Source organism: Saccopteryx bilineata, chromosome 4, assembly GCF_036850765.1.
Source record: "Saccopteryx bilineata isolate mSacBil1 chromosome 4, mSacBil1_pri_phased_curated, whole genome shotgun sequence".
NCBI lineage: Eukaryota > Metazoa > Chordata > Mammalia > Chiroptera > Emballonuridae > Saccopteryx > Saccopteryx bilineata.
The window spans coordinates 157,298,610-157,324,279 of NC_089493.1; the positions used below are offsets into that span (position 1 = coordinate 157,298,610).

The 25,670-nt window shown below is 44.2% G+C and overlaps 1 protein-coding gene and 2 non-coding genes across 4 annotated transcripts; 1 reads left to right on the plus strand and 2 right to left on the minus strand.

Annotated features, from left to right (window-relative positions):
• Positions 1-3,850: 3,850 nt before the first annotated feature.
• Positions 3,851-3,923, minus strand: TRNAK-CUU (transfer RNA lysine (anticodon CUU)). The gene has a single exon. It is a non-coding gene; the product is annotated as a tRNA-Lys (tRNA).
• Positions 3,924-4,444: 521 nt separating this feature from the next.
• TRNAA-UGC (transfer RNA alanine (anticodon UGC)) lies at positions 4,445-4,516 on the minus strand. Its single transcript has one exon. It is a non-coding gene; the product is annotated as a tRNA-Ala (tRNA).
• Positions 4,517-6,003: 1,487 nt separating this feature from the next.
• TRIM7 (tripartite motif containing 7) lies at positions 6,004-25,474 on the plus strand. 2 transcript variants are annotated; one of them, XM_066272401.1, is made up of 7 exons: positions 6,013-7,141; positions 8,012-8,107; positions 17,496-17,726; positions 18,759-18,781; positions 19,050-19,165; positions 19,597-19,632; positions 21,466-25,474. In XM_066272401.1, the coding sequence occupies exons 1-7, from the start codon at positions 6,626-6,628 to the stop codon at positions 21,975-21,977; spliced, it is 1,530 nt and encodes a 509-aa protein (XP_066128498.1). In that variant the 5' UTR covers positions 6,013-6,625; the 3' UTR covers positions 21,978-25,474. The 2 variants fall into 2 exon arrangements, 1 of the variants encoding a protein (XP_066128498.1); XR_010731013.1 differs by lacking the exon at positions 18,759-18,781 and having other exon boundaries at positions 6,004-7,141; positions 21,466-21,566.
• Positions 25,475-25,670: the final 196 nt, after the last annotated feature.

Consider the following 25,670-nt stretch of genomic DNA (forward strand, 5'->3'; position numbering starts at 1 on the left):
AGTAAACAGATATAGAAATAACATCAGAGAGTTATAAGGACTGTGAGAAAATTAAAGACTATGATCTGATAAAGTGGCAGACAAGCAAGCGACAGCATTGGAGAAATGGGCAAGGAAAGATACATCAGAAGAGGTGACAAAGAGCTGAGGCAGCCTTCCGAAGATATTAGGGGAGAGGCCCAGAGTTAGGAGAGAGCTTGGTATGTTCAAGGACAGAGGAAAAATCAGGATCTTGGAGAATAAAGAGCCACAGATATACCTCCTTGACTCTGTATCCTGATGACTCCATTTCCACCATTTGCTCTTTTTCTTTGCAAGTAGATTGAATAATGAGTGGAGGACACTGCATACACAGTCTTGGAGGACTTCCAGGCCAATGAGAAACACAGTAGAACCTCAATGTGGAGTTTTTAAGAGCAGGTAAATGAGCAAATAGGTTCATTCAGAAGACTGAAAATAAGCAATACACTGGGGATTTTTAGGTGCTGTGAGTTGGTGGTTAAAGGAAACAGTCTGCAGCAGCAATTAAGGTTCAGATACCAGCTCTGCATTCCAGCTGTGTGACCTAACCAGTGCCTCCCTGTCCTCCCACTAAATGAGGGTTCAGATAGATAAGTCTGTAATTGTCATTTGAAATGTCTAAGAGAATATCATCAATGGCTTAGATGTTCAAGATGACACCTTATTTAATGAAAGCGTTCTTTAAAAAAATTGCTAGTTTATAAGACAAACATTAATATATAAAATCTTAAGAATAATTCAGCTTTAACATTTACAACTGTAATGCATTGAATATTAATCACAGAACAAGTATGCATTCTTTTTCATATTAAAAAACCTCCCCCTTGCCCTTAGACACTAAACATCTCAAATGACAACAGAGAGGGTTTCCCAAAATACCCAGTGATTTTAAGCCAGTTGGTCCTGATACAGAATGAAGGAGCAGGTCACTTGGAGTCATCTTTCTGGCCACTCTTCCTTTCGAAGACAGTCTTCCAGAATTAGGTTGCTCTGGTTGGCATTTTGTCTTCCTCCTTACTCAGACCTTACACTCCCCAGGACATCAGCATGTGACTGAGACCTGTCTTTTATCTGAAGTCTTGTGCCCTAAAACTCATGTGATGTGACATAATCGGCAATGAAATAACAGGTTAAGCATATATGTAGGTTGGGCTATATCTCCTGATGCTACACAGATCCTAGGAGAATGACTTGGTAAAGTCTAGTAAAGGGAAACCAGTGACTATTTAAGAAAGAGCTAATACTATGCTGACTGAGTAGCTCAGTTTCTGGGCACATCCTCCTGATACACCAAAGTTGTAGGTTTGATCCCTGGCTAGGGCAAATGCGAAGAGTAACCAAAGAATGCACAAATAAGTGGAATAACAAACTGATTTTTTTTAATCTCAAATCAACAAATAAAAAACATTAGGCCTGACTTGTGGTGGCACAGTAGATAGAGCATCAGCCTAAACCCCAAAGTTACTGGCTTGAGCACAGGTTCACCAGTTTGAGCACAGGGTTGCCAGCATGGCATCATCAACATGACCCCCATGGTCACTGACTTGAAGCCCAAGGTCGCTGGTTTGAGTCTAAGGTCACTGGCTTGAGCAAAGTGTCACTGGCTCCACTGGAGCCCCCCACAAGGCACATATGAGAAGCAATCAATGAACAACTAAGGTGCTGCAACTATGAATTGATGCTCCTCATGTCTCTCCCTTGTTGTCTCCCTGCCTCTCCACTCTGACACATACACACACACACACACACACACACACACACACACAGCTGATACTGAAGTATTTTTAGACTCATAAAATAGGAATGAATATATTAAACTTGGAGAGGATTTTCTGATTCAAATAAGTTTTTTTTAAAGACTTTACTTATTAATTTTAGAAAGAGAAAGGGGATTGAGGAGCAGGAAGCATCAACTCATAGTAGTTGCTTCTTCTATGTGCCTTGATCTGGCAAACCTGGGGCCTGGAACTGGCAACCTCAGCATTCCAGGTCAAGGTTCTATCCATTGCATTACTGCAGGTTGGGCTCAAATGAGGTTTTTAAATGAAAATATTTAAGTGGATGGTTGATTAGTAATTTATATATAAATTATGTGTAATCATTATTCTTAGACCACTTTACAAACTACATGCATGATCTAAAAATTTGTATATGCCTTATGTGACACCAAAAAGTAAAAAAAGAAAAATCACATGTATATATATTTAATTTCTTATATCCTGGTTGGATTCTTCCTGTCCAAAGGAGAAAATTTGCAAAATAAGAAATAACTGTGTAAGCCTTTTCAATGATGTGGCTTTGCAAGAGAAGAAAATGTGATGGCTTCTACAGAAGCAGGCCCTATAGAATTAGATTATAAACCATAAACGAGAGTGACTGTGATTTTTAGAATCTTTTGTCTGAGTATGCCTCTGTGAGTGGCAAAAGAAGGGTTATTTCCCTGCCAGGTGGTGCCCTGCAGGCCCTGCAATGGGTACTGTCTTGTAGGATAGGCAGTGAGGAGCTCTGTTTAGATTTTTTGCTAAAGCAGCCCATTGCTACCAAAGCAGTGGAGAAACAGGCAAGCTCATTGACTATTGGTGGGAGGAAATATTAGCCAGTAGGATTCATAGCTGGGTTATTTGCCTATTTCTATAAATTACAATAACATATATACCCTGACCCACACTTCTGAGAATTTGCCCCACAGATATGAGTGCAAAAGTGCAAAATGACCATGTTACATGCTTACCAACTGCAGTATTAATTGTAATGACAAGAGATTGGAAATAATATAAATATCCATCAGTAAGTGATAAACTATGATTCATCTACAGCAGAATAATATGAGGCTGCAAAAAGAGACTGAGAAAATTTTATGTCTTGAGATAGAAAGATCTTCAAAATATAACAGCTATAATTATACTTTTGTGTGAAGAAAAATAAAAATATATTTTCACCAAAAAACTCTGGAAGAATATGCACACAGGTATACAAGTTGTTACCTAGAGAGGGAAGGTGGAAGTTAAACACTTTTTACTGTATATATTTATAGATAGTTCGATTTTAAACAGTATTAGTGCATGTGGAAAATAGTATGTGGATTTCTCAAAAAATTAAACACAGAAATACCATGTGATCAGCAATTCCACTTCTAGTACATACCCAAAATAAGTGAAAGTAGGAACTGGAATGAATGTTTGTACACCCAATGTCATAGCAGCATTGTTCACAATAGGCACAATATGGAAGGAACCCAAGTGTCCATTGATAAATGAGTGGATAAGCAAAATGTAGTACATATTTAAAATGGGTTATTATTCAACCTTAAAAGAAAGAAAATTTTTCCAAATGCTACAACATGAATGAATCTTAAATACATTATGCTAAGTGAAATAAGCCAGTCACAAAAGAACAAATATTGTACGATTTATCTTATACGAAATACCTAGAGTAGTCAATTTCATAGACAGAATACAGATGGGCTGGAAGGACAGAGTGGGAAGTAATTGTTTGCTGGGTCCAGGGTTTCAGTTCTGGAGATGTAAAAGTTCTGGAGATGGATTGTGGTGATGGCTACACACCAATGTCAACATATCTAAAGCTGCAGAACTATACACTTAAAGATATTTATAATGATAAGTTTGTTTTGCATATACTACACGTTTTCAAAGCTCATTCTGTTCCTAGATACAGGCTGGGTTAATGGATGAACAAGAATGAAGCTGTTAAATGTCCTAGCGAATGTTGCTTACAGTAAATTTTCACTAGAGGGTTTCTTTGTTTTTCAGGGATGGGTCAGGCAAACAATTATTTCACATGAAATATTTAAGGACAAAAGTTACCACTTCGCCCAACGTGGGGCTCGAACCCACGACCCTGAGATTAAGAGTCTCATGCTCTACCGACTGAGCTAGCCGGGCGTCCGGCTTCTGGTGCTCTATATTTGCTATTAACAACTTTTTACTTCATAAGTTATCGAGCCTATATCCTCGTTGAGGTTAGCAGTTGAGTACGATATAGCTATTAAAAGGCTCTGGGCAGCCGGAAACTCTGCGGATCTTGCTTTACAGTCCCTCCCACTTTCGTCTGTTTTCTCCGTGTTGTCCTTGGGAGCGATGTAGCGTTTTTCCATCCCTGGGAAGCGCACGCTTGCGAAGGGAAACCGTCCGCATCCCGATGCCACTGGAGTGCTCACCCTGTGAATCTGAAGTTAAAAGTTGGCGTCAGGGGATCGGAGTGGGTGAGGGCCGCAGCCGACCCATCCTATGTGGGCATTATAAAATTGTACACTTGAAACCTATATAATTTTATTAACCAATGTCACTCCAATAAATTCAATAAATAAATATAGAAAAGAAAATAGTCAAGACTTGGCATTTTCCCCAGGGCGGTAGAAACACAGGTTTTAAGAAATTGGGAAACGCAACAAAATGCCACCAGATGGAGATGCCGGGGATCGAACCCGGGGCCTCATACATGCAAAGCATGCGCTCTACCACTGAGCTACATCCCCTACCTCGACAGAGTTCACCTCCTATGTCTTCTTAGCTATTTATTAGCATAAGGTTGATGACTTTGGATACGACAGTGCAGAGGCTGCGATTCCCAGCAGGCAGCGTCGCCAGGCTTTCCAGGGTCCTCTTCTAAATGACCGCTGAAGCACGGAATTCAGCGGAAGGACGCACGTCTTTCTGACGTGTTGCAAGAATAGCAAAGAGGTACACGTAGCAGGAGGAGAGTCAATAAGGGAGAATGATAAAAGATGAGAGTAGAGAGGAGGCCCGTGCAAAGGAGGGGAACAAACAATGGGACAGGGCTTTTAGATAATAGTAAAGACTAGAATGCCCTGCCGGGGTAGCTCAGTTGGTCAGTGTCCTCTGGATAAGCTAAGGTTGCCATTCGGTCAGAGTTAAGAAACATAAAAGAAGCAACCAATGAGTATACAACTAAGTGGAACAACAAATCGATGTCTCTCTGTGTCTCTCTCTAATCAATTAAAAAATTTTTAAAAAAAGAGCCACTGGAGGGTTTGAGCAGAGGAGGGCCATGACTTAAAAATATTTTAACAGAATTGTTCTCACATCTGAATGGAGAAGATAGGGACGGGGAGTGGGACAGAAGGGGAAAGACTATTACATCCCTCCAGGTGTAAAGGAAAGAGTGAATGACTGAGGACATGCTGAGAAACGGGGTGAGGTGTGTGCAATTTTTTCCTCTTGTAGTCACAGAGGACTCCCTGCTTTTGTCCTGAGCACCTGGAGGAATGGAGTTGCTGTTAAGTGGGGTGGAGTGGGGAAGGCTGTGGGAGGAGCACGTGCTGGGGCAGATCAGAAGTACAGTTTGTGGGCACGGTGATTGTGTGGTGCCCCTTAAAATACACAAGTGGAGATGCTATCCTGGAGTTGTATGTGGAAGGCAAGCATCATAGGGGTCCTGGGCTGGGGTTGTGTACTGTGGTGTCAGCAGGGAAGGATCTTCCACGATGGTAAAGAGATCACAAAGGATTGAGCGCAGACAGAGGCGCTAGGACTGAGTCTGGGTAGGGAGAAGAGATGAAGGTAGCAGGCCATGGAACTACGGGGGGGGGGGAAAGCCTGGAAGGCGCCCAGAAGGGGTGTCAGGAAAGAGGAGGCATCAGAAGAGAGGGCAGCTAAGGTGATGCCTGAGAAGGGGCTTTTTGCCTTTGGGTTAGAATCTCTGCGGTCACTAATGATTTTGGCAAGAGAAATTTGAGGAGGGTGGGGCGAAAGATTGACCCCATTGGCCTTCCGAGGGTGTAAGAACACAAAGGACGGAAACAAATAATACTAGCAGCTCTGGAAGGGGGCTGTGGAGATAAGCTGGAGGGACAGTAGAGGACTGGGTTGTTTTTTGTTTTGTTTTTTTTCAGGAGTGGGGGAATAACACCGAGTAAACTGGGAAATTTTATTGTGAATGTGTTATTTGTTTTAAAAAAGATAAAGAATAAACAAGGGGGAGGGAACTATCGCAGGAAAGGTAGCTACAGAGGTGGATACAAGGCCACGATGGGGGGTGAGGAGCAAGAGCCAGTTTCCAGACTCCAAATTTAGCTCAGCCTAGAGCCGGGACAAACTGGCACTCCGGGAATCTGATACTGCGGCCCGGGCGCCAGGTCCTTGCCCCGGCGGTGCTGAGTCGGCCTCAGGCGGCAGCCGGGAGTGGCGCCCAGCTGGGCCTGTGCGCCCACCTGTCCCGGCCCGTTTCCCACGGCTGACTAGGTCAGGCTGGGGCGGTCCGGCCCGGCCCGCAGAGAGGCTGAGCGAGGGAGGCGACGGAGAAGAGGGTTGTCGCGGGGACTGAGGGGTCCAGAAGCACGGCGCAGGGCGCTAGCTTTCACTTGGATCCCCTCTCTGCACCGCGTGGCCCACCCTCAACGCGCACCCTCCCGGCAGGCTTCCCCGCCGGACGCGCCCCAAGTGCCAGTCTCCGCCTGCGCGTGCCAGCCGCGCCCTTCCTCTCAGTGGGCGCCGGGAGGCCCGCCCCGGCCGCCGCGCTGCCAGCCGCACACAGTTGGGTCTCTGGCCTCCCCGGCTGCCAGCCGCACACAGTTGGGTCTCTGGCCTCCCTGGCGCCGCCAGACTTGTGTGCGCTGCGGCCGCGCATGGCGGCGGTGGGGCAGCGGCCGGGCCCGGGCTCCGGGGCCGAGGCCCTGGCACTGGCGGTAGAACTGCAGGGCGAGGCGACATGTTCCATCTGCCTGGAGCTTTTCCGAGAGCCGGTGTCGGTCGAGTGCGGCCACAGCTTCTGCCGCTCCTGCATCGCGCGCTGCTGGGAGCGCCCGGGCGGGGGTTCCGCCGCCTCCTCCCGCTTGCTGCCCTGCCCGCTGCCCTGCCCTCAGTGCCGCGAGCCTGCGCGCCCGAGCCAGCTGCGGCCCAACCGGCAGCTGGCCGCGGTGGCCTCACTGCTGCGGCGCTTCAGCCTGCCCGCCGCCGCCGCATGCCGCGACAGCGACCGCGGGGCCCCGGCAGTGGCGGCGGCTCGGTGCGCACAACACGGCGAACCTCTCAAACTCTTCTGCCAGGACGACGGCCGTGCCATTTGCGTGGTGTGCGACCGCGCCCGGGAGCATCGCGAGCACGCCGTGTTACCGCTCGACGAGGCTGTGCAGGAGGCTAAGGTGAGCGCCCGCCCCACCTCTGCGGGTCCCCGCGACTCCGGGTCCCAGTCCAGCCTTTCGGCTCACTCAAGTGCAGACGACAGACAGGCAGGTAGACCGGAGGCTCAGGTGAGCTCCTATGTCTTTTCTCCTGCTCAGCACTGGGTCTGGGGCCGAGCGTGACTGTTCCTCTGTCATCCCCTCTCCACCAATACCCCCGAACTCCCTCGCGTTTCTTTCTGCCGTCCATCGCTGGGGCGATGTTCCACGACCTGGCTATTTTCTTTCTGTGCCCGTCCTCTAGCGGATACTAGGGCACAACCACACATACACTGCCCCCACTCTCAGCTCCTTTTCCGAGTGGGACGACCTTTCGAGGAGGTGGGGGAAGGGTGGGTGGCTCCAGGGGACAAGGAGAGAGGCGTCTGGGTTGTGTCAAAGCCGTTGATCCTGGGCTTCTTTCTTTCCTGCCTCTTTGCTGGGGCCTCAGCTGAGGTGTCTGTGAAGGCCTTGGGCACACAGTACCGTCTTCCTTTGTTCGCTAAACTGCTCCAACCCTTCCATACAGATGTATTTCTGATGGTGGTGAGGGGAGAGAAGACAAGGTGGGTTGGGCTGCTGAGGAGTGGGAGGAGCTTGTGTTTCAGCCTGAATTGTGCATGGATAGTTGGGGGAAGAGAAACCCTTGGGCTTTTGGCGTCTCCCGGAAGTTGTCCTGTCCCTCAGTGTGAAGTCTGCGCAGGCTGTATCCATGGTGTCTGAAGATGGCTTCAACCTGGTCTCCTCCGCAATGAGCAGGGCCTTTTCTTTCTCCTGGATGGCTCTAGGAAGGCACCAGTAGGGGTTTCAGAATCTTTTCCCCACAATGTCTCCCTTCTCACTCTCCTGCAGGAGCTCCTGGAGTCCAGGCTGAAGGTCTTGAAGAATGATCTGGAGGACTACGAGATGTTTCGTTCCACCGAAGAGAAGGAAAGCAAGGAGCTCCTGGTGAGCCCTCCACCCCACCCCCTTCCTAAATAACAGAGGGCCATCCACCACCCTGGCACGGTTTTAGTGTGTGGCGTTGGAGTCTGTGCCTGTGAAACAGCAGAGGTGTGTTTTTTAAAAAATAATAAGATACATATTATAAAGAGTGACCGTATAACCAGAACTTTTTTTTTCCAAACTTTTTTTTAAAGATTTTATTTATTGATCTTAGAGAGCGAGAAAGGGGGGAGAGGAATTGGAAGCATTAGCGTGTAGTAAGTAGTTGCTTCTTGTATGTGCCTTGACCCGGCAAGCCCAGGGTTTTGAACCGGAGACCTCAGCATTCTAGGTCAGCGCTTTCTTTATCCACTGCGCCACCACAGGTCAGGCTATAACCAGAACTTTTGAAAGTAAAAATGCTAAAATAATGCTTCTGGAATAGCTGGCTTAAACTGGAACTGTCCCAGTGAATCAGATTGTATAGTCATTTTAATATTACATAAACCCCAGTTAGTGCCTTGGAGCATCATAACTGAATGCAGTGTTTCTGCAGAGAAACATGAATATTCACACTAAGTGAAAACATAAAAATGGTAAATAGCCTCATGTTAGCCCAGGACATTTTTTGCCACCAGAAGAGTTATGAAAAAACTTTTTTTCTTTCATTTTTTGTTTTTTAGATTTTGAAGTTAGGTTATGGGGAAGGGAGCTCACTGAGTGTCAGACCTGCTAAGGGTGGAGGTTTGGCGACTGATTTCCAACCGCCCCTGCTGCGCAGCCCAGTGTTCCCAGTCGGTAGCAATGATATTTTGTCTTCTTTACAAAGGAACAGGAACGTGAAATGGAGCTCATTTAGATTCAGGCAGGCAACAGAGGTCACGAACTGTAATTTTCTTTTTTCTTTTCTTTTTTTTTTTTAATAAATTTTTATTAATGGTAATGGGATGACATTAATAAATCGGGGTACATATATTCAAAGAAAACATGTCTAGGTTATTTTGTCATTAAATTATGTTGCATACCCCTCGCCCAAAGTCAGATTGTCCTCCGTCACCCTCTATCTAGTTCTCTGTGCCCCTCCCCCTCCCCCTAACTCTCTCCCTCCCTCCCTCCCATGTCCTCCCTCCCCCCCCCCCCACCCTTGGTAACCACCACACTCTTGTCCATGTCTCTTAGTCTCATTTTTATGTTCCACCAATGTATGGAATCATGTAGTTCTTGTTTTTTTCTGATTTGCTTATTTCACTCCTTATAATGTTATCAAGATCCCACCATTTTGCTGTAAATGATCTGATGTCATCATTTCTTATGGCTGAGTAGTATTCCATAGTGTATATGTGCCACATCTTCTTTATCCAGTCTTCTATTGAAGGGCTTTTTGGTTGTTTCCATGTCTTGGCCACTGTGAACAGTGCTGCAATGAACATGGGGCTACATGTGTCTTCACGTATCAATGTTTCTGAGGTTTTGGGGTATATACCCAGTAGAGGGATTGCTGGGTCATAAGGTAGTTCTATTTGCAGTTTTTTGAGGAACCACCATACTTTCCTCCATAATGGTTGTACTACTTTACAGTCCCACCAACAGTGAATGAGGGTTCCTTTTTCTCCACAGCCTCTCCAACATTTGCTATGACCTGTCTTGTTGATAATAGCTAATCTAACAGGAGTGAGGTGGTATCTCATTGTAGTTTTGATTTGCATTTCTCTAATAACTAATGAGGCTGAGCATCTTTTCATATATCTGTTGGCCATTTGTATCTCTTCCTGGGAGAAGTGTCTGTTCATGTCTTCTTCCCATTTTTTTATTGGATTGTTTGTTTGTTTGTTGTTGAGTTTTATGAGTTCTTTGTAAATTTTGGATATTAGGCCCTTATCTGAGCTGTTGTTTGAAAATATCATTTCCCATTTAGTTGGCTGTCTGTTTATTTTGATATCAGTTTCTCTTGCTGAGCAAAAACTTTTTATTCTGATGTAGTCCCATTCATTTATCTTTGCCTTCACTTCTCTTGCCATTGGAGTCAAGTTCATAAAATGTTCTTTAAAACCCAGGTCCATGATTTTAGTACCTATGTCTTCTTCTATGTACTTTATTGTTTCAGGTCTTATATTTAGGTCTTTGATCCATTTTGAATTAATTTTAGTACACGGGGACAGGCTGTAGTCGAGTTTCATTCTTTTGCATGTGGCTTTCCAGTTTTCCCAACACCATTTGTTGAAGAGGCTTTCTTTTCTCCATTGTGTGTTGTTGGCCCCTTTATCAAAGATTATTTGACCATATATATGTGGTTTTATTTCTGGGCTTTCTATTCTGTTCCATTGGTCTGAGTGTCTATTTTTCTGCCAATACCATGCTGTTTTGATTATCGTGGCCCTATAATATAGTTTAAAGTCAGGTATTGTAATGCCCCCAGCTTCATTCTTTTTCCTTAGGATTGTTTTGGCTATTCGGGGTTTTTTATAGTTCCATATAAATCTGATGATTTTTTGTTCCATTTCTTTAAAAAATCTCATAGGGATTTTGATGGGAATTGCATTAAATTTGTATATTGCTTTGGGTAATATGGCCATTTTGATTATATTTATTCTTCCTATCCAAGAACAAGGAATATTTTTCCATCTCATTGTATCTTTTTCGATTTCCCTTAACAATGCTTTGTAATGTTCATTATATAGGTCCTTTACGTTCTTTGTTATGTTTATTCCTAGGTATTTTATTTTTTTTGTTGCTATCGTGAAGGGGATTATTTTTTTGAGTTCGTTTTCTAATATTTCATTGTTGGCATATAGAAAGGCTATGGACTTTTGTATGTTAATTTTGTATCCTGCGACCTTACTGTATTGGTTTATTGTTTCTAATAATCTTTTTGTGGAGTCCTTCGGGTTTTCGATGTATAGGATCATATCATCAGCAAAAAGTGATAGCTTTACTTCTTCTTTTCCGATATGGATGCCTTTTATTTCTTTGTCTTGTCTGATTGCTCTGGCCAGAACTTCTAGCACCACGTTAAATAAGAGTGGAGAGAGTGGACAACCCTGTCTTGTTCCTGATTTAAGGTAGAAAGTCCTCAGTTTTATGCCGTTTAATAGGATGTTGGCTGATGGTTTATCATATATGGCCTTCATCATGTTGAGATATTTTCCTTCTATACCCATTTTGTTGAGAGTCTTAAACATAAAATTGTGTTGTATTTTATCAAAAGCCTTTTCTGCATCTATTGATAAGATCATGTGGTTTTTGTTCTTTGTTTTGTTGATATGGTGTATTACGTTAACCGTTTTGCGTATGTTGAACCATCCTTGAGATTCTGGGATGAATCCCACTTGATCATGATGTATTATTTTTTTAATATGTTGTTGTATTCGGTTTGCCAGTATTTTGTTTAGTATTTTAGCATCTGTATTCATTAGAGATATTGGTCTGTAGTTTTCTTTCTTTGTGCCATCCTTGCCAGGTTTTGGTATGAGGGTTATGTTGGCCTCATAAAATGTGTTTGGAAGTATTGCTTCTTCTTCAATTTTTTGGAAGACTTTGAGTAGAATAGGAACCAAGTCTTCTTTGAATGTTTGATAGAATTCACTAGTATAACCATCTGGGCCTGGACTTTTATTTTTGGGGAGGTTTTTAATAGTTTTTTCTATTTCCTCCCTGCTGATTGGTCTGTTTAGGCTTTCTGCTTCTTCATGACTCAGTCTAGGAAGGTTGTATTGTTCTAGGAATTTATCCATTTCTTCTAGATTGTTGTATTTGGTGGCATATAATTTTTCATAGTATTCTACAATAATTCTTTGTATATCTATGATGTCTGTGGTGATCTCTCCTCTTTCATTTTGGATTTTATTTATTTGAGTCCTGTGTCTTTTTTCCTTGGTGAGTCTTGCTAAGGGTTTGTCAATTTTGTTGATCTTTTCAAAGAACCAGCTCCTTGTTTTATTGATTTTTTCTATAGTTTTTCTGTTCTCTATTTCATTTATTTCTGCTCTGATTTTTATTATCTCCTTTCTTCGGCTGGTTTTGGGTTGTCTTTGTTCTTCTTTTTCTAGTTCCTTAAGGTGTGAAGTTAAGTGGTTTACTTGGGCTCTCTCTTGTTTGTTCATATAGGCCTGAAGTGATATGAACTTTCCTCTTATTACTGCTTTTGCTGCATCCCAGAGTTTCTGATATGTCGTATTTTCATTTTCATTTGTCTGTATATATCTTTTGATCTCTGCGCTTATTTCTTCTTTGACCCATTCATTTTTTAGAAGTATGTTGTTTAGTTTCCACATTTTTGTGGGTTTTTCCCCCTCTTTTTTGCAGTTGAATTCTAGTTTCAAGGCTTTATGATCAGAAAATATGCTTGGTACAATTTCAATTTTTCTAAATTTGCTGATATTGTCCTTGTGGCCCAACATATGGTCAATTCTTGAGAATGTTCCATGTACACTAGAGAAAAATGTATACTCTGTCGCTTTGGGATGAAGTGTCCTGTAGATGTCTATCATATCCAGGTGTTCTAGTATTTCGTTTAAGTCCACTATATCTTTATTGATTCTCTGTTTGGATGACCGATCTAGAGCCGTCAGTGGTGTATTGAGGTCACCAAGTATGATTGTATTTTTGTTAGTTTTTGTTTTAAGGTCAATAAGTAACTGTCTTATATATTTTGGTGCTCCTTGGTTTGGTGTATATATATTAAGGATTGTTATGTCTTCTTGATTCAACTTCCCCTTAATCATTATGAAATGACCATTTTTGTCTCTGAGTACTTTTTCTGTCTTGTAGTCAGCATTATTAGATATGAGTATTGCTACACCTGCTTTTTTTTGGGTGTTGTTTGCTTGGAGTATTGTTTTCCAGCCTTTTACTTTGAATTTGTTTTTATCCTTGTTGCTTAGATGTGTTTCTTGTAGGCAGCATACAGTTGGATTTTCTTTTTTAATCCATTCTGCTACTCTGTGTCTTTTTATTGGTAAGTTTAATCCATTTACATTTAGTGTAATTATTGACACTTGTGGGTTCCCTACTGCCATTTTATAAATTGCTTTCTGTTAGTTTTGTATGTAGTTTGATTCTTCTCTTTTGTTTTTCTATCATTTGTTTTTGTTTGTTTGTGTTCCATACTTCTTTCCTCTGTTGCTACCTTTTTTAAGTCAAGTGTTTTTGTGGTGGTTTTTTTAAGGGTGGTTACCATTAAGTAATGAAAAGGGTACCTACCATATTCATTGTAGTACCCTATCTTATAAGTATTTCTGCACTTCATCGTCCTTTGCTACTGTTAATCTCCAACCTCTCCCCCCTTTTTTTCCTTTGTTGTCACAGTTTAAGTTTGGTTTTATTGTGACGAACTGTAATTTTCTCCCTCGCAAAATCAGTTCTTAGCTCGATATGTAGGTGTTAAAAGAATGAAAGTGTCTACTGGGGTCTGTTAGGATAAGACCATTCAGTTCTGGAGTTGGAAATTGGAGCAAGAAGAACTTGAGGACCCTCCTGTGCTCAAGGTGGGATGCGAGTAGTGTGGAGGGGAAGACCTTGAGTTCAGTTGCCCCCTTCTTGACCCTGAGCTGCACCTTGTGCACCTACCTCTAATATGCATCCCAGACTTTCCCTTCCCAAAGAAGGGCTCAATCTTTATCTCCAGACTTCTAGAGGAAGGAGTAAGTATGTAAGCTCTTCCGCTCATGAGCTAGAGGGCCTCCCACAGCATGGGCAGCTTTGTCGTCTTTGGCCCACTTTTATTTTCTTTTGTGAGACAGAGACAGAGAGAGGGGCAGGGAGAGAAATGAGAAGCATCAATTTTTTGCAGCTCCTTCGTTGTTCATTGATTGCTTTCTCATGTGTGCTTTGATGGTGGGGGGGCCTACAGGGGGCTAGTAAGCCCTTGCTCAAGCCACCGACCTTGGGCTTCAAGCCAGGAACCAGGGGTTATGTCTATCTATGGTTCCATGCTCAAACTAGCAATCCCGTGCTCAAACTGGTAATCCCGCGCTCAAACCAGAGATCTTGCTTGGGGTTTCCAACCTGGGTCCTCTGTGTCCCAGTCCAACGCTTTATCCACTGCGCCGCCACTGCCTTGTCAGGCCCACCCTTTCTTTAGAAATACAAAATACCTGCTTACCGGGCCAGTGGTGGAGCAGTGGATAGTGTGTTGACCTGGTTCGCCCAGGTTCGAGCCCCCACCCCCCTTCCAGGTCGCAAGATTGAGCACAGACTCCTCGGCCTTGAGTGCAGCTCACCAGTTTGAGCACAGGGTTGAGGGCTTGTGGGTAGGATCATTGACATGACCCCATGGTCACTGACTTGAGCCCAAGATCACTGGCTTGAGCAAGGGGTTACTGGCTCAGCTGGACACCCTCCTCCCCCATCATGACATGTATGAGAAGCGGTCAGTGAACAACTAAGGTGCCACAACTATGAGTTGATGCTTATCTCTCTCCCTTCCTGTCTGTCTGTGTCTCTTTGTCTCACTAAAACAAAACAAAACAAAAATACCTGCTTAATGAAACTGGAGGTAGAGGACAACTCTTGCTGCATGATAACAAAAAGATAATATTTTTATTTGAAAATGCTCTTTCCATTTAGGAGTGCGTCTCAACTGGGGGCAGTTTTGACCCCCAAAGGACATTGGGCAATGTCTGGATAGACTTCTCATTGTCAATACTGGGGCAGGAGTGCTACTGGCATTCAGTGGTAGAGGACAGGGTGCTGATTAAGCATCCTGCAATGCACAGGACAGCCCTCCAGAACAAAGAATTATCTGGTCCCAAATATCAATAGTGCAGAGGTTTGGAAACCCTGATTTAGAGTATTTTGGCTAATATTATTCCACTATGTTATTTCTTTGGGGGGCCATGCGATATACACTGCTCACGAAAATTAGGGAATCAGAACATCCAGATACTCTAGTACTTTCAGCCTTTTGTACAGTGCGTTTTCACCAATGAAATAAAAGTTGGTTTTGCATCTCATCTGCATAATCAAACAACTTTCTTTGACTTGTCATTTGCTTTTCTGATGTTCTTGTTTAATAATAAAAATAATCAAATGTTTCTTTTTTTTTAATCGCTTCATATTCATTTTGAAATATCCCCTAATTTTTGTGAGCGATATAGTGGCAAGAAATTCCGATTCTGGGGGCAGACTTCCTAGGTTGGAATTCCGGCTCTCCGCTTGCTGGTGATGTGTTTCTCTGTCTCTCACCTCATTGGTAAAATAGAGAGTGCTCCCACATCACCGTCGTTGTCAGCCTTGAGTGAGATAACACCCATACACACCAAACAACAGCCACCTGCTTGCCCAGTGTTCAATGGCGAAGGTCCTAGGGGAGCCATGGCCTGAACCCAGGTCTCCTGACTTAATAACCCACCCACAGTCTTCTCTTCCAGCCATCCTTTCCTCCCTCAGAGTTGTTTTGTGTTTTTTTGTTTTTTTTTTGTATTTTTCTGAAGCTGGAAACGGGGAGAGACAGACAGACTCCCGCATGTGCCTGACCGGGATCCACCCGGCATGCCCATCAGGGGGCGATGCTCTGCCCCTCCAGGGCGTTGCTCTGCCGCGACCAGAACCACTCTAGCGCCTGGGGCAGAGGCCAAGGAGCCATCCTTGCTCCAATGGAGCCTTGGCTGCGGGAGGGGAAGAGAGAGACAGAGAGGAAGGAGGGGGGGGGTGGAGAAGCAAATGGGCGCGTCTCCTATGTGCCCTGGCCGGGAATCGAACCTGGGTCCCCCGCACGCCAGGCCAATGCTCTACCGCTCTACCGCTGAGCCAACCGGCCAGGGCCTTCTCCCTCAGAGTTTTTAAAGAAGAGGAACTGTGACAGTCAAGCTTGCTTTGGAGGAACGAGTCCTTACTTTTTATTAGGTGTGAGAGTTCTGGCTTATTATATTATGCACAGTCCTTCTCACACATTCATGTAGGATTAGGAACATGCATCTGTGTCTTAAAACACAGGAATGAGAATCCTGTGGATAATGGCAATGGATATAATATGAAGCCTGCACATAGCATATCCTCACTTGGGTCACGTGGGTGTGCTGCTACCTCTGGTCACTGCCGCTGATTTTCCTTCCTTCCTCCCACTTTTCTGCAACTCCCAGACTTTATACATATTATGAGCATGTGTTACCTTCGTATTTGCTAAACAGAAATGGTGCTCTTTAAAATGAAGTACAGTGAGGAGTGAAAGTTGGAGGGGTGACAAATGTTAAAAAACAAAATCCAACTGAGTACATTTTAAAGATCTTATTGGCTTATTCAGTGATAGATGAGTTGGCCAGCATCTAATCTAGCTGATAGAAAGAAGACCTAACCCTGGCGGGTTGGCTCAGTTGGTTAAGGAATCATCCTGAAGTACAGAGGTTGTCAGTTCTCTTCTCAGTCAGGGCACACACAGGAACTGATGGATGTTCTCTCTCCCTCTCTCTCTCTCTCTCTCTCTCTCTCTCTCTCTCTCCCCTATAACCTTTCTCTCTAAGATCAATAAAATAAACATAAAAAAGGAAGAAAGAAAGACTCCCCAAAGAGCTGAATAAGGTCAGAGATGATATAAACAGAGGTAGCAGGAACAAGGAAGTTATACAGGGCAAAACAAACAAAAAAGCAAAAACCCAACAAATGAAAACAAAAAATAAACTGGATTGCAAAGTTGCCCTCCCTATAGAGAATGGTAGGTTACTGACCAAAGGCAATTCCTGTGGACTGGTTTAAGATTCCACTTCTGGGAGAGCTGAAACTATGATGAAGTCTGTTTGATGAGGTGGAGCTTAGCATAAGCAACTCTATTTAGGCCCCGTTTTCTTGTCTTTAACATATAATAAATGTGTTTGGGAAAGAAATAGTGACCTCAGTTTAATCTTTATAGTGGCCCCAGGAGGCACTACTTGATCTCTCCCACTTTTCAAATGAGGAAACTGCAGCCATAAGCAGTTCTCTGGTGAGTCTGAAATTGCCCTACATTGATAGGAGAACTTAGGTACAAAGAGACACATGACATATTTGTGACATGGGAAGTGAGAGCATGTGTTGAAGCTGCTGTGCCCTTAGAGTTGGGAATATTTAAAGATTTTACTTATTGATTTAAGAGAAAGGGGCACGAGAGAGAGAGAGACAGACAGAAAGATGGAGGGAGGAGCAGGAAGCATCAACTATAGTATATTCTCATATGTGCCTTGACTATGCAAGCCCAGGATCTCTAATTGGCAACCTCAGCATTCCAGGTTGACACTTTATCCACTGCGCCACCACAGGTCAGGCAAGTTGGGATATTTAAATTAGAGCCACACAGGGTGTGCATGCCTGGGTGAGCATGTGACCCCTGAGCAGTGAGGCAGATGAAACTCTACCCTGTGGGATGGCTCAAGAGCCCCGTCTAAATGCCAAGTCTTGATGCTCATGTCCCCTCACCTCTCCAACTTCTTCTCTCCTGGGACAGAAGCAGATATCAACTGAACAGGAGAAGGTAGGGGCAGAATTTCAGGCACTGCGGGCCTTCCTGGTGGAGCAGGAGGGCCGGCTCATGGGCCGCCTGGAGGAGCTGTCCAGGGAGGTGACACAGAAGCAGAATGAGAACTTCGCCCAGCTTGGAGGTGAGATCACCCAGCTATCCAAGCTCAGCAACCAGATCGAGGAGACAGTTCGCAAGCCTGACCTTGACTTTCTCCAGGTGAGTCTGAATCCCCAGGGCTTTGTGTCACTTATGGTGAGGCATTGTGAGGATAGAGTCACATCCTGCGAGTTTAGTAGACTCACACAATCTGGAGCCAGAAGGGACTGGAGAGAGGTGCCCTGATTATCCTTTTAGAGGTCTAAAAGGATCTGATAAAACTTTCCTGACCATGAATAACAATATATCTTATATCGTATTCCAGTATGTACACACTTGAGATAAAAGTCTCAAAAAATAACACCTTTGCTAATGTGATGCATGTTGATGTTTTATATTCTATTTTATTTCACTAAAATATACAATGGTCTCTTGTCTATTGTGGGGGCTAGATTCCAGAACTGCCTGTGATAGGCGAAAATCCACGAAGCGACCTTATATTTATTTTATTATTTATATACATTTTAAGGCTTTATAAACCCTCCCCACACTCTTTCCCACACTGTTATTAACCTTTCCCACACTTACTTTGCTTACTTTACCGCAAAAATAATTAAAATAATAAATATATAAAATGCCTATATACCACAAAGTTGTGCAATATAGCAAAAAATCCGTGATACAAAATTAGATATATACAATTTAAAAATCAACAATACAGTGAGACCACGAAAAGTGAACTGCGATATGGTGAGGGACGACTGTAGTCACACTCTACTAAATAAACTTCAGAAGTCACAAACGGCTCAAGAAGAGTCATTTAAAAGACACTCATCTGAATGAGCAGTCACTGCATAAAGGCTATGACTTGTCTTGGTGGTGTCCAGAGCAGAGGCAACGTGGCTCCAGTGATGATTCTGTAATAATAGCAGGAACATTTGTGGAGCTGTGGGCAGGGTCAAGGGATCCACCACGTTGACAAGATGCCAGCCACACTAGGAAGTCCTTGACACCCAGGCCCATGCAAGCAGGGGGTGTGGATACCTACCTATTGCTATTCCTCTGGAAGTAGGGCAGGGGCAATTTTATTTTTCCAAAGGCAAACGAAAGGTACCTGATGTTGATTTGGTTTTCTTTCATCTTTCTTTCTAGGAATTCAAAAACACACTAAGCAGGTGAATGGACCTAACAGTTCCTTGGGCCCCTCTAAGCTGGTTTTTCCTTCCCACTGCATGCTCTCTTTATTCCCTGCCCCTTACTTCTCACTTCCCAATTCCCAGTGCCTTATCTGCGTTCCTTCTAAGGCAGAAGTCCATCTGCCTGGGTGTGGGTATCAGCATGTGATCAGGCTCTCCTTGTCCTATCTTTCCCCACCAAGAGGATCTCACCATTCTAACTGTGGGAGTGGGACAATATTGGTGGGCCTTCCTCCTCATCCTGCAGGTGCAGCAGTGTGCCTGCCCCCAAGCCAACTACAGTCTCTTCTGAGATGAAGAATAAAGTCTGGAATGTTTCCCTCAAGACCTTTGTCTTAAAGGGGCTGCTCAAGAAGTTCAAAGGTAGGACACGTGTGTGGGACTGGGCCATGAGATGCCAGTGGCAGTGGTGTGGTTCTGGTGGTTCGGGGTCCGAAGATGGGCCTTTCCAAAAGCTGTGTGAGAAAACCAGAGCTGGGGTGTGTGGTGGCTAATTTATTCAGGCCCCTTCAGGGCATGGAGTTTCCTCTGGGGACAGACAGGATAGAGGGGCATTGGGGTAGAAAGAGGGATGAGGAAGAAGATCTCAGCTCTAACCAGCTCCAGGCAAAAGTGGCGGAAGCTGGACTGGGAAAGCCGGAGTACTGCCTCCCCACGTTGGGCCCAATGCTCGGGCCTATCTGGGGAGTAAGTGAGCCAGTGGGGCAATAAGTGTCAGAGGACGTGGTGTCACTGTTATTGCCAGATAGACAATTTCCTGTCATTCATGCACACCCTGCTTTGTTTCTCCTCAGAGGATGTTCGTGAAGAGCTGGAGAAAGAGGAGAAAGGTATGATGGTTGTGGTGATTGTGTCTGTCTTTTGGCCACATAGAGAATTCACTTTCTTGTGACTGTCTCTCTGGGCTTTGTGTGTGGTTGGTTCCTTCTACCCACCCAACTCAGTGACTCTGCCATCTACTCCCTTTTCCCCCTGTCCTCACCTCACACTGCTGACTCCCTCAGGCCACAATGGGGCCTGTAGGCTTATGGTCCAGAGCATGAGTGCCCTGCGCCTCAGGATATTTAGATTGGGGAAGGCTTGTCAATCACCTGAATGAACCTCTTTCCCCTGTCCCCACTCTCAAACTTACTGAGACTTTGTACTGAGACATCTTCTGGGGACTGGAGTTGTCTGCAGTGATGAGGAGAAACAGGAGGAAACTGAGGACAAGATGGGTGGTTCTTACTCCTGCAGAGCTCTGGGGTGAATGGTACCCAACCCCACAGGGAGGGGAGGGGAGGGCTAAGTCAGGCTTTGCCTGGAAAGAATCTAAACCAGCTGAGTGAGACCATGCCCCTCCTCTGCTTAGAGCCAGAACTGGCCTCTTTCACTCAGTAAGGGCTGGAGTTCTCACAGTGACCTTCCAGGCCCCAGGGGATCTGGCCTTACTGCACAGTCTCCCCTGGTGCATGCACTCTGTGCACCACGCACACACTTACTGCGCCTGGAATGCATTTCACCAGGCCGCTGCCTGTCTGGTCTTTTCACCTTCTTTTCACCTTCTGTATATCTTTGCTTAAATGCATGTCAGTGAAGCCTTCCCTGGGCTCTCTAGAGTTGAAATCACAGCCTGCTGTCCCGATCCCTCTTATCTTCTATGTTTTTTATTATTTATTCTCTCTCTTCCCTCCCCCCCCCCCCCGAAATGAAACTGCAGAGAGCTGGGAGACCCAGGGCCTAGAAAAGGCCTGGAAGACTGTAGTACATACAAGTGTGTTTATTAGAGCCTTTTTTTTTTTTGTATTTTTCTGAAGCTGGAAACGGGGAGAGACAGTCAGACAGACTCCCGCATGCGCCCGACCGAGATCCACCCGGCACGCCCACCAGGGGGCGATGCTCTGTCCCTCCGGGGCGTCGCTCTGCCACGACCAGAGCCACTCTAGCGCCTGGGGCAGAGGCCAAGGAGCCATCCCCAGCGCCGGGGCCATCTTTTTGCTCCAATGGAGCCTTGGCTGCGGAGGGGAAGAGAGAGACAGAGAGGAAAGGGAGGGGGGGTGGAGAAGCAAATAGGCGCTTCTCCTATGTGCCCTGGCCGGGAATCGAACCCGGGTTCCCCGCACGCCAGGCCGACGCTCTACCGCTGAGCCAACCGGCCAGGGCTAGAGCTTTTTATTATGGAAAATTTCAAACATACACTAAAGTAGAGAGATGAGCATAACAAATCTTATATATTCATCATACACACTCAGTGATTATTACTACCACCCCAACCCATTCCTTTAAAAGTCCATTTCTTCCCACTGGATTATTTTGAAGCAAATCATAGATAATATCATTGCTATAAATATCTCAGTATTTGGTTTCTAATGCGATAAATTTTAAAAAAACAACCATAAAATCATCATTATAATTACAAAAATTAAGCGGCCCTCTTAGCGCAGCAAGCAGCCCGTCAGTCTCATAATTAGAAAAATTGATTCTTCTCAGTATCTAAATATTTAATATCCTCCAATTGTTTTTCAATTCGATTTGTCCATGTGTTCGAATTGAGAGTGAAATTAGATCCACGTGTTGCATTTGTTTGATTTCAGCATGTACTTGGAGGGGGGTAGGAATAAGGGGTGGGGGCTAGCAAGGAGCCTGCATGGGTTGTCTGTCTCTCGCTGCCTTCCCCACTGCAGTGGAGCTGACCTTAGATCCTGACACGGCCAACCCCCGCCTCATCCTCTCTCTGGATCTTAAGAGTGTGCGCCTTGGACAGAGGGCCCAGGACCTGCCTAGCCACCCGCGACGCTTTGATGTCAACACACGAGTCCTGGCATCCTGCGGCTTCTCCTCTGGACGGCACCACTGGGAGGTGGAAGTGGGTTCTCAGGATGGCTGGGCCTTCGGTGTGGCCCGCGAGAGCGTGCGCCGCAAGGGCCTCACGCCCTTCACTCCCGAGGAGGGTGTCTGGGCGCTGCAGCTCAATAGCGGGCAGTACTGGGCTGTGACCAGCCCTGAGCGGACACCCCTCAGCTGTGGCCACCTGTCTCGCGTGAGGTTGGCACTGGACCTAGAGGTGGGCGCTGTCTCCTTCTATGCTGCAGAGGACATGCACCACCTCTACACCTTCCGTGTCAACTTCCAAGAGCGTGTGTTCCCCCTTTTCTCTGTCTGCTCTACTGGCACCTACTTGAGGATCTGGCCTTGAGAGACATTGCCTGGCCTCCCAAAGGGGGTGGGTCAATCAAGCGTGAACTCGTCCTGGCTGCCCATGGGAAGGGATGCTGTTCTGTTCTCCTTTGGAGCCTCCTGGTCACTTTGCGTCTGCCCTTCACTCTCCTGCCCCAGGCTGGCTGAGAGAAGCTTCTAGAGACTGGGAAGTCTGGGGAAGGGGCTCTATGTTCAACTGAGAAGAGGAAAAGATGCCTCTGGCCCTGAGGTCTGTCCCCTTTCTGTTGTTCCTGGCATGTGGATTTGGTTCCAGGTGTGTGGAGGTGGAGGCTGGTGAGGATAGGAGCCCAGCTGTTGACAGGGGTGCTTCCTTTGGATCCCTGGAACAACAACAAGCCCTGGTCCTGTGCTGTCCTCAGTTGCAAGGGGCACGTTTAGGGCCAGGCCAGCCAGGTTTATGTTCACTTCTGTTTTGCCTTCTTGTCAGTTGCCAGCTCTGCCTTTGGAGACCTGAACCCAGCTTGCCTGACCAAATCATCTACTCAGGGAGGATCACTATATTCCCAGCTAAGAGGGGAGTCTGGGTCAGGACTGGAAAGAGATCCTTGATCTATACATGAGGGAAAAGTTTCAGACAACAGTATAAAGGCATGGCTACCCTCTAACCTCTGACTGAACTGATGATACAGAGTGATATATGTACACAGTGTAGTATCCTCGGCCAAGTGACAGCCATGTATTCTTACAGATGCCTAACCCCTTTCAAGTGCCAAAGTACAGTCTCCCTGAGTAAGGAGACCAAAGGTGTAGGAGACGACCCTGCACCAATATAAATGGCAGTTAGCTGCAGAGCAAGGGTTACTTGGAGACAAGAGATCTTGGAGTGTGTTAGCAATAAGGAGACATTGACCTGGGGTACTTGAATGCAAATATGCAGGATTCTTGGAGGAATGCCAAAAGAACCAGATGTCCTTTATGATTGATAAGCTCTGAGACTCTGATTCATCTGTGTCCTTGTTCATAAAAGAAACAATAGATGTGCAGGGTTGGGGATGAAACGGATGGGAAAAAAGGCTTGTGTAACTTTCTAGTTTTATCTGCTGAGCTGTGGCTTTTGGATCTCAATAAATATGCAGTAGCGCAGTTTCTCAGGGCTGGATCCACCTAAGAGTTTCAGCCCTCTGCCCATTAACTTGCATCTGGTGTGTCTTTTGCCTCGCAAGTCCTAACCATAAAGAAATTTATAACATCTGGCACCCAACGTGGGGCATGATCCCACGAACAGGGGCTCGAAGAGGTCAGTGTTTGCAGTCTCAGGACCATCAGACCAAAGGGGGTATAAGACCGCTCGGTAGGTAAGCAAATCCTTCGGGAGGCAGAGTAATGGGGAATTCTCATGCCAATTCCTCATCAGTAGAGACCCAGTATATGAAACTACTGCAAACATTATTAAAAGGGTCTGGTATAACTGTTAAAAATAAAAGTAAAAATATTAAGTTATTATTTAAAAATATAAAGAAGCATTGTTACTGGTTTTAGCCACAAAAGGCTGCGTTAAGTTTAAAAACCTGGAACCAAGTAATAAAAGCTTTATGGCATGCTCTACAACAAGGAGACACTATTCCTCTTTCTGTTTGGTCTCTCTGTAATTTCATTTCCTTGGCTTTGCAATCTTTGCAGTCTGATTCTGAATCCTCATGGCCTCCAGCTCATCAGGTAATGTCTGAAATTGATATAGGTTGAGCAGTAACTGTTAAAAGGAGAGAGGCTTGAAGCATTACATCAATTAGTACAAACTCAATTAGAATTAGGACATATAAAGAAATCATAAAGTCCTTAGAATTCTCCAATCTTTGTAATAAAGAAATAATACTGATTTTCTTTGGTGTTTTGGCTATGATCCTCTGAGCTATCATTTTGTTTCTTTCTTGTTCCTTGCCTGGAAATTTGGACGGGGGACTCCTGATGGATCTGATTACAAAATCTCTTAGTGGTCACCGAGTTTTATTTTCTTCTCAGGAGATTTTGATTAGTTTCATTCATCCTTAGTCTCTGTCAGAAAATACGCTGACTAGAGTCAGGCAGGCATCTTTCTAGTCTGATTGTACTCTGAAATCCCAGGTTTCTCTCTGGTTTGTCTGAATCTAGTTTCTGTTTAGTTTTTGTTTGATGTTGTCTAAAATGTGATTTTTAAAGGCCTGAATTAAGTTCTTGCATGCAAAAATTGGAAATGCCGGCTCTTATATTGAAAAAATAGTTTCATCCATATATTTTTTGTTTTAAAATTAGAAATTGTAAGGAGCACTCATTTAAATTTAAATTGAATAGAATATAGATCCTTAAGACTTGCTAATTTGGTTAATGCATTGTAAGGTGTATTCAAAGTTTGAAGTCAAATAGTAATTCAAGTATTAGGATTAATCAAAGTTATATGTTATACTTGTGTTTCTGTGCTGAAAATTGTCTTATTTGTGTGTAAAGATATGCTCAGATCTGTAAAACAAAGGAATTAAGGAAAATTAAGTCATTTCAAGAATTTATCTCAAGCTGCTTCAGGCAGTTGGCTGCTTGTCAGACCTATTCTGCAAAAGGGGCCCTGAGGAAAGTGGGAATTTAGCTCCTCTGATGCCCTATAATAGTCTTAACAATACAAAAGACTTTTAGATATAGAAGCTAATGCATCTGTTATTACTAAGCAACATTAGTTTTCTTTCTAGCTCACTTATACAGTGTTCACTAAGCTGCAAGGCTTAGGGCAAAATCCCTAACAAAGCTCTAAGTTTTTTTTTTTTTTTTTTTTAATGGGAAGATAACAAGGGTCATTTAAGTCTCTAATGAAGAAAAACATTTATCTTCTAATCAATTAAAGGAGCAACTTTTTAAAGTACAGTCTAAACTTTCTAACAAGGAGTTTTTTATACTCAATATGACCAAATCCCTGTCAAAACTCTTAAAGAATTAAAAATGGCTTGCTCTCAGTATAGAACTAACTGTCCTTATATGCAGGAACTGCTATCCTCCTTTATGGACTCTGAATTGTTTTATCTCAAAAAATTTAGAAATGTTAGCTCACACTGTTCTTTCAAAAGTGAAATAATTTATAACTTAGTAGGAGGATCAGGCTCGTATTCAAGCTAACTGGAATGCTAACGTTAACTGTTTTGTTAATATTACACAAGATGAACTTTTTAGACAGGGACAGTTTGCTAATTTATAACAGCAATGTAGGCAAAATATAGAGGCAAGGATTTGCTCTTATCTCCGTAGATACGGAAGACCAGGAGATACCTTCCAGAAAATTGAAGCCTTAGCATGAGTCGGAAATCAAAGAAATAAAGAGACTAAGCCTAGAGAAATAAAGATAAAGGCAACTGCAACAAAGCAATCAATGAACAACTAAGGGACCACAACAAAAAAATTGATGCTTCTTATCTCTCTCCCTTCCTGATTGCCTGTCCCTATCTGTCCCTCTCTCTGACTGTCTAAAAAAAAAAAAAAAAAAAAAAAAGGATAAAGGCAACTACAACACAAAAAGCTGAACTGCATACTTAGGGGCAACTAAACAAACTTATCCAGGAGGCAAAAAATGTTTTAATTAGGACTAAGACTTCAAAAACATCCTTGACTCTGTTTCTAGCAATGTTAGCTGTTGTCTCTATAACAATAAGCTGAACTAACTATTCTTACTAAGTTTATATTCCTTCCCCAAGGAATGTTAAATAACCTGACA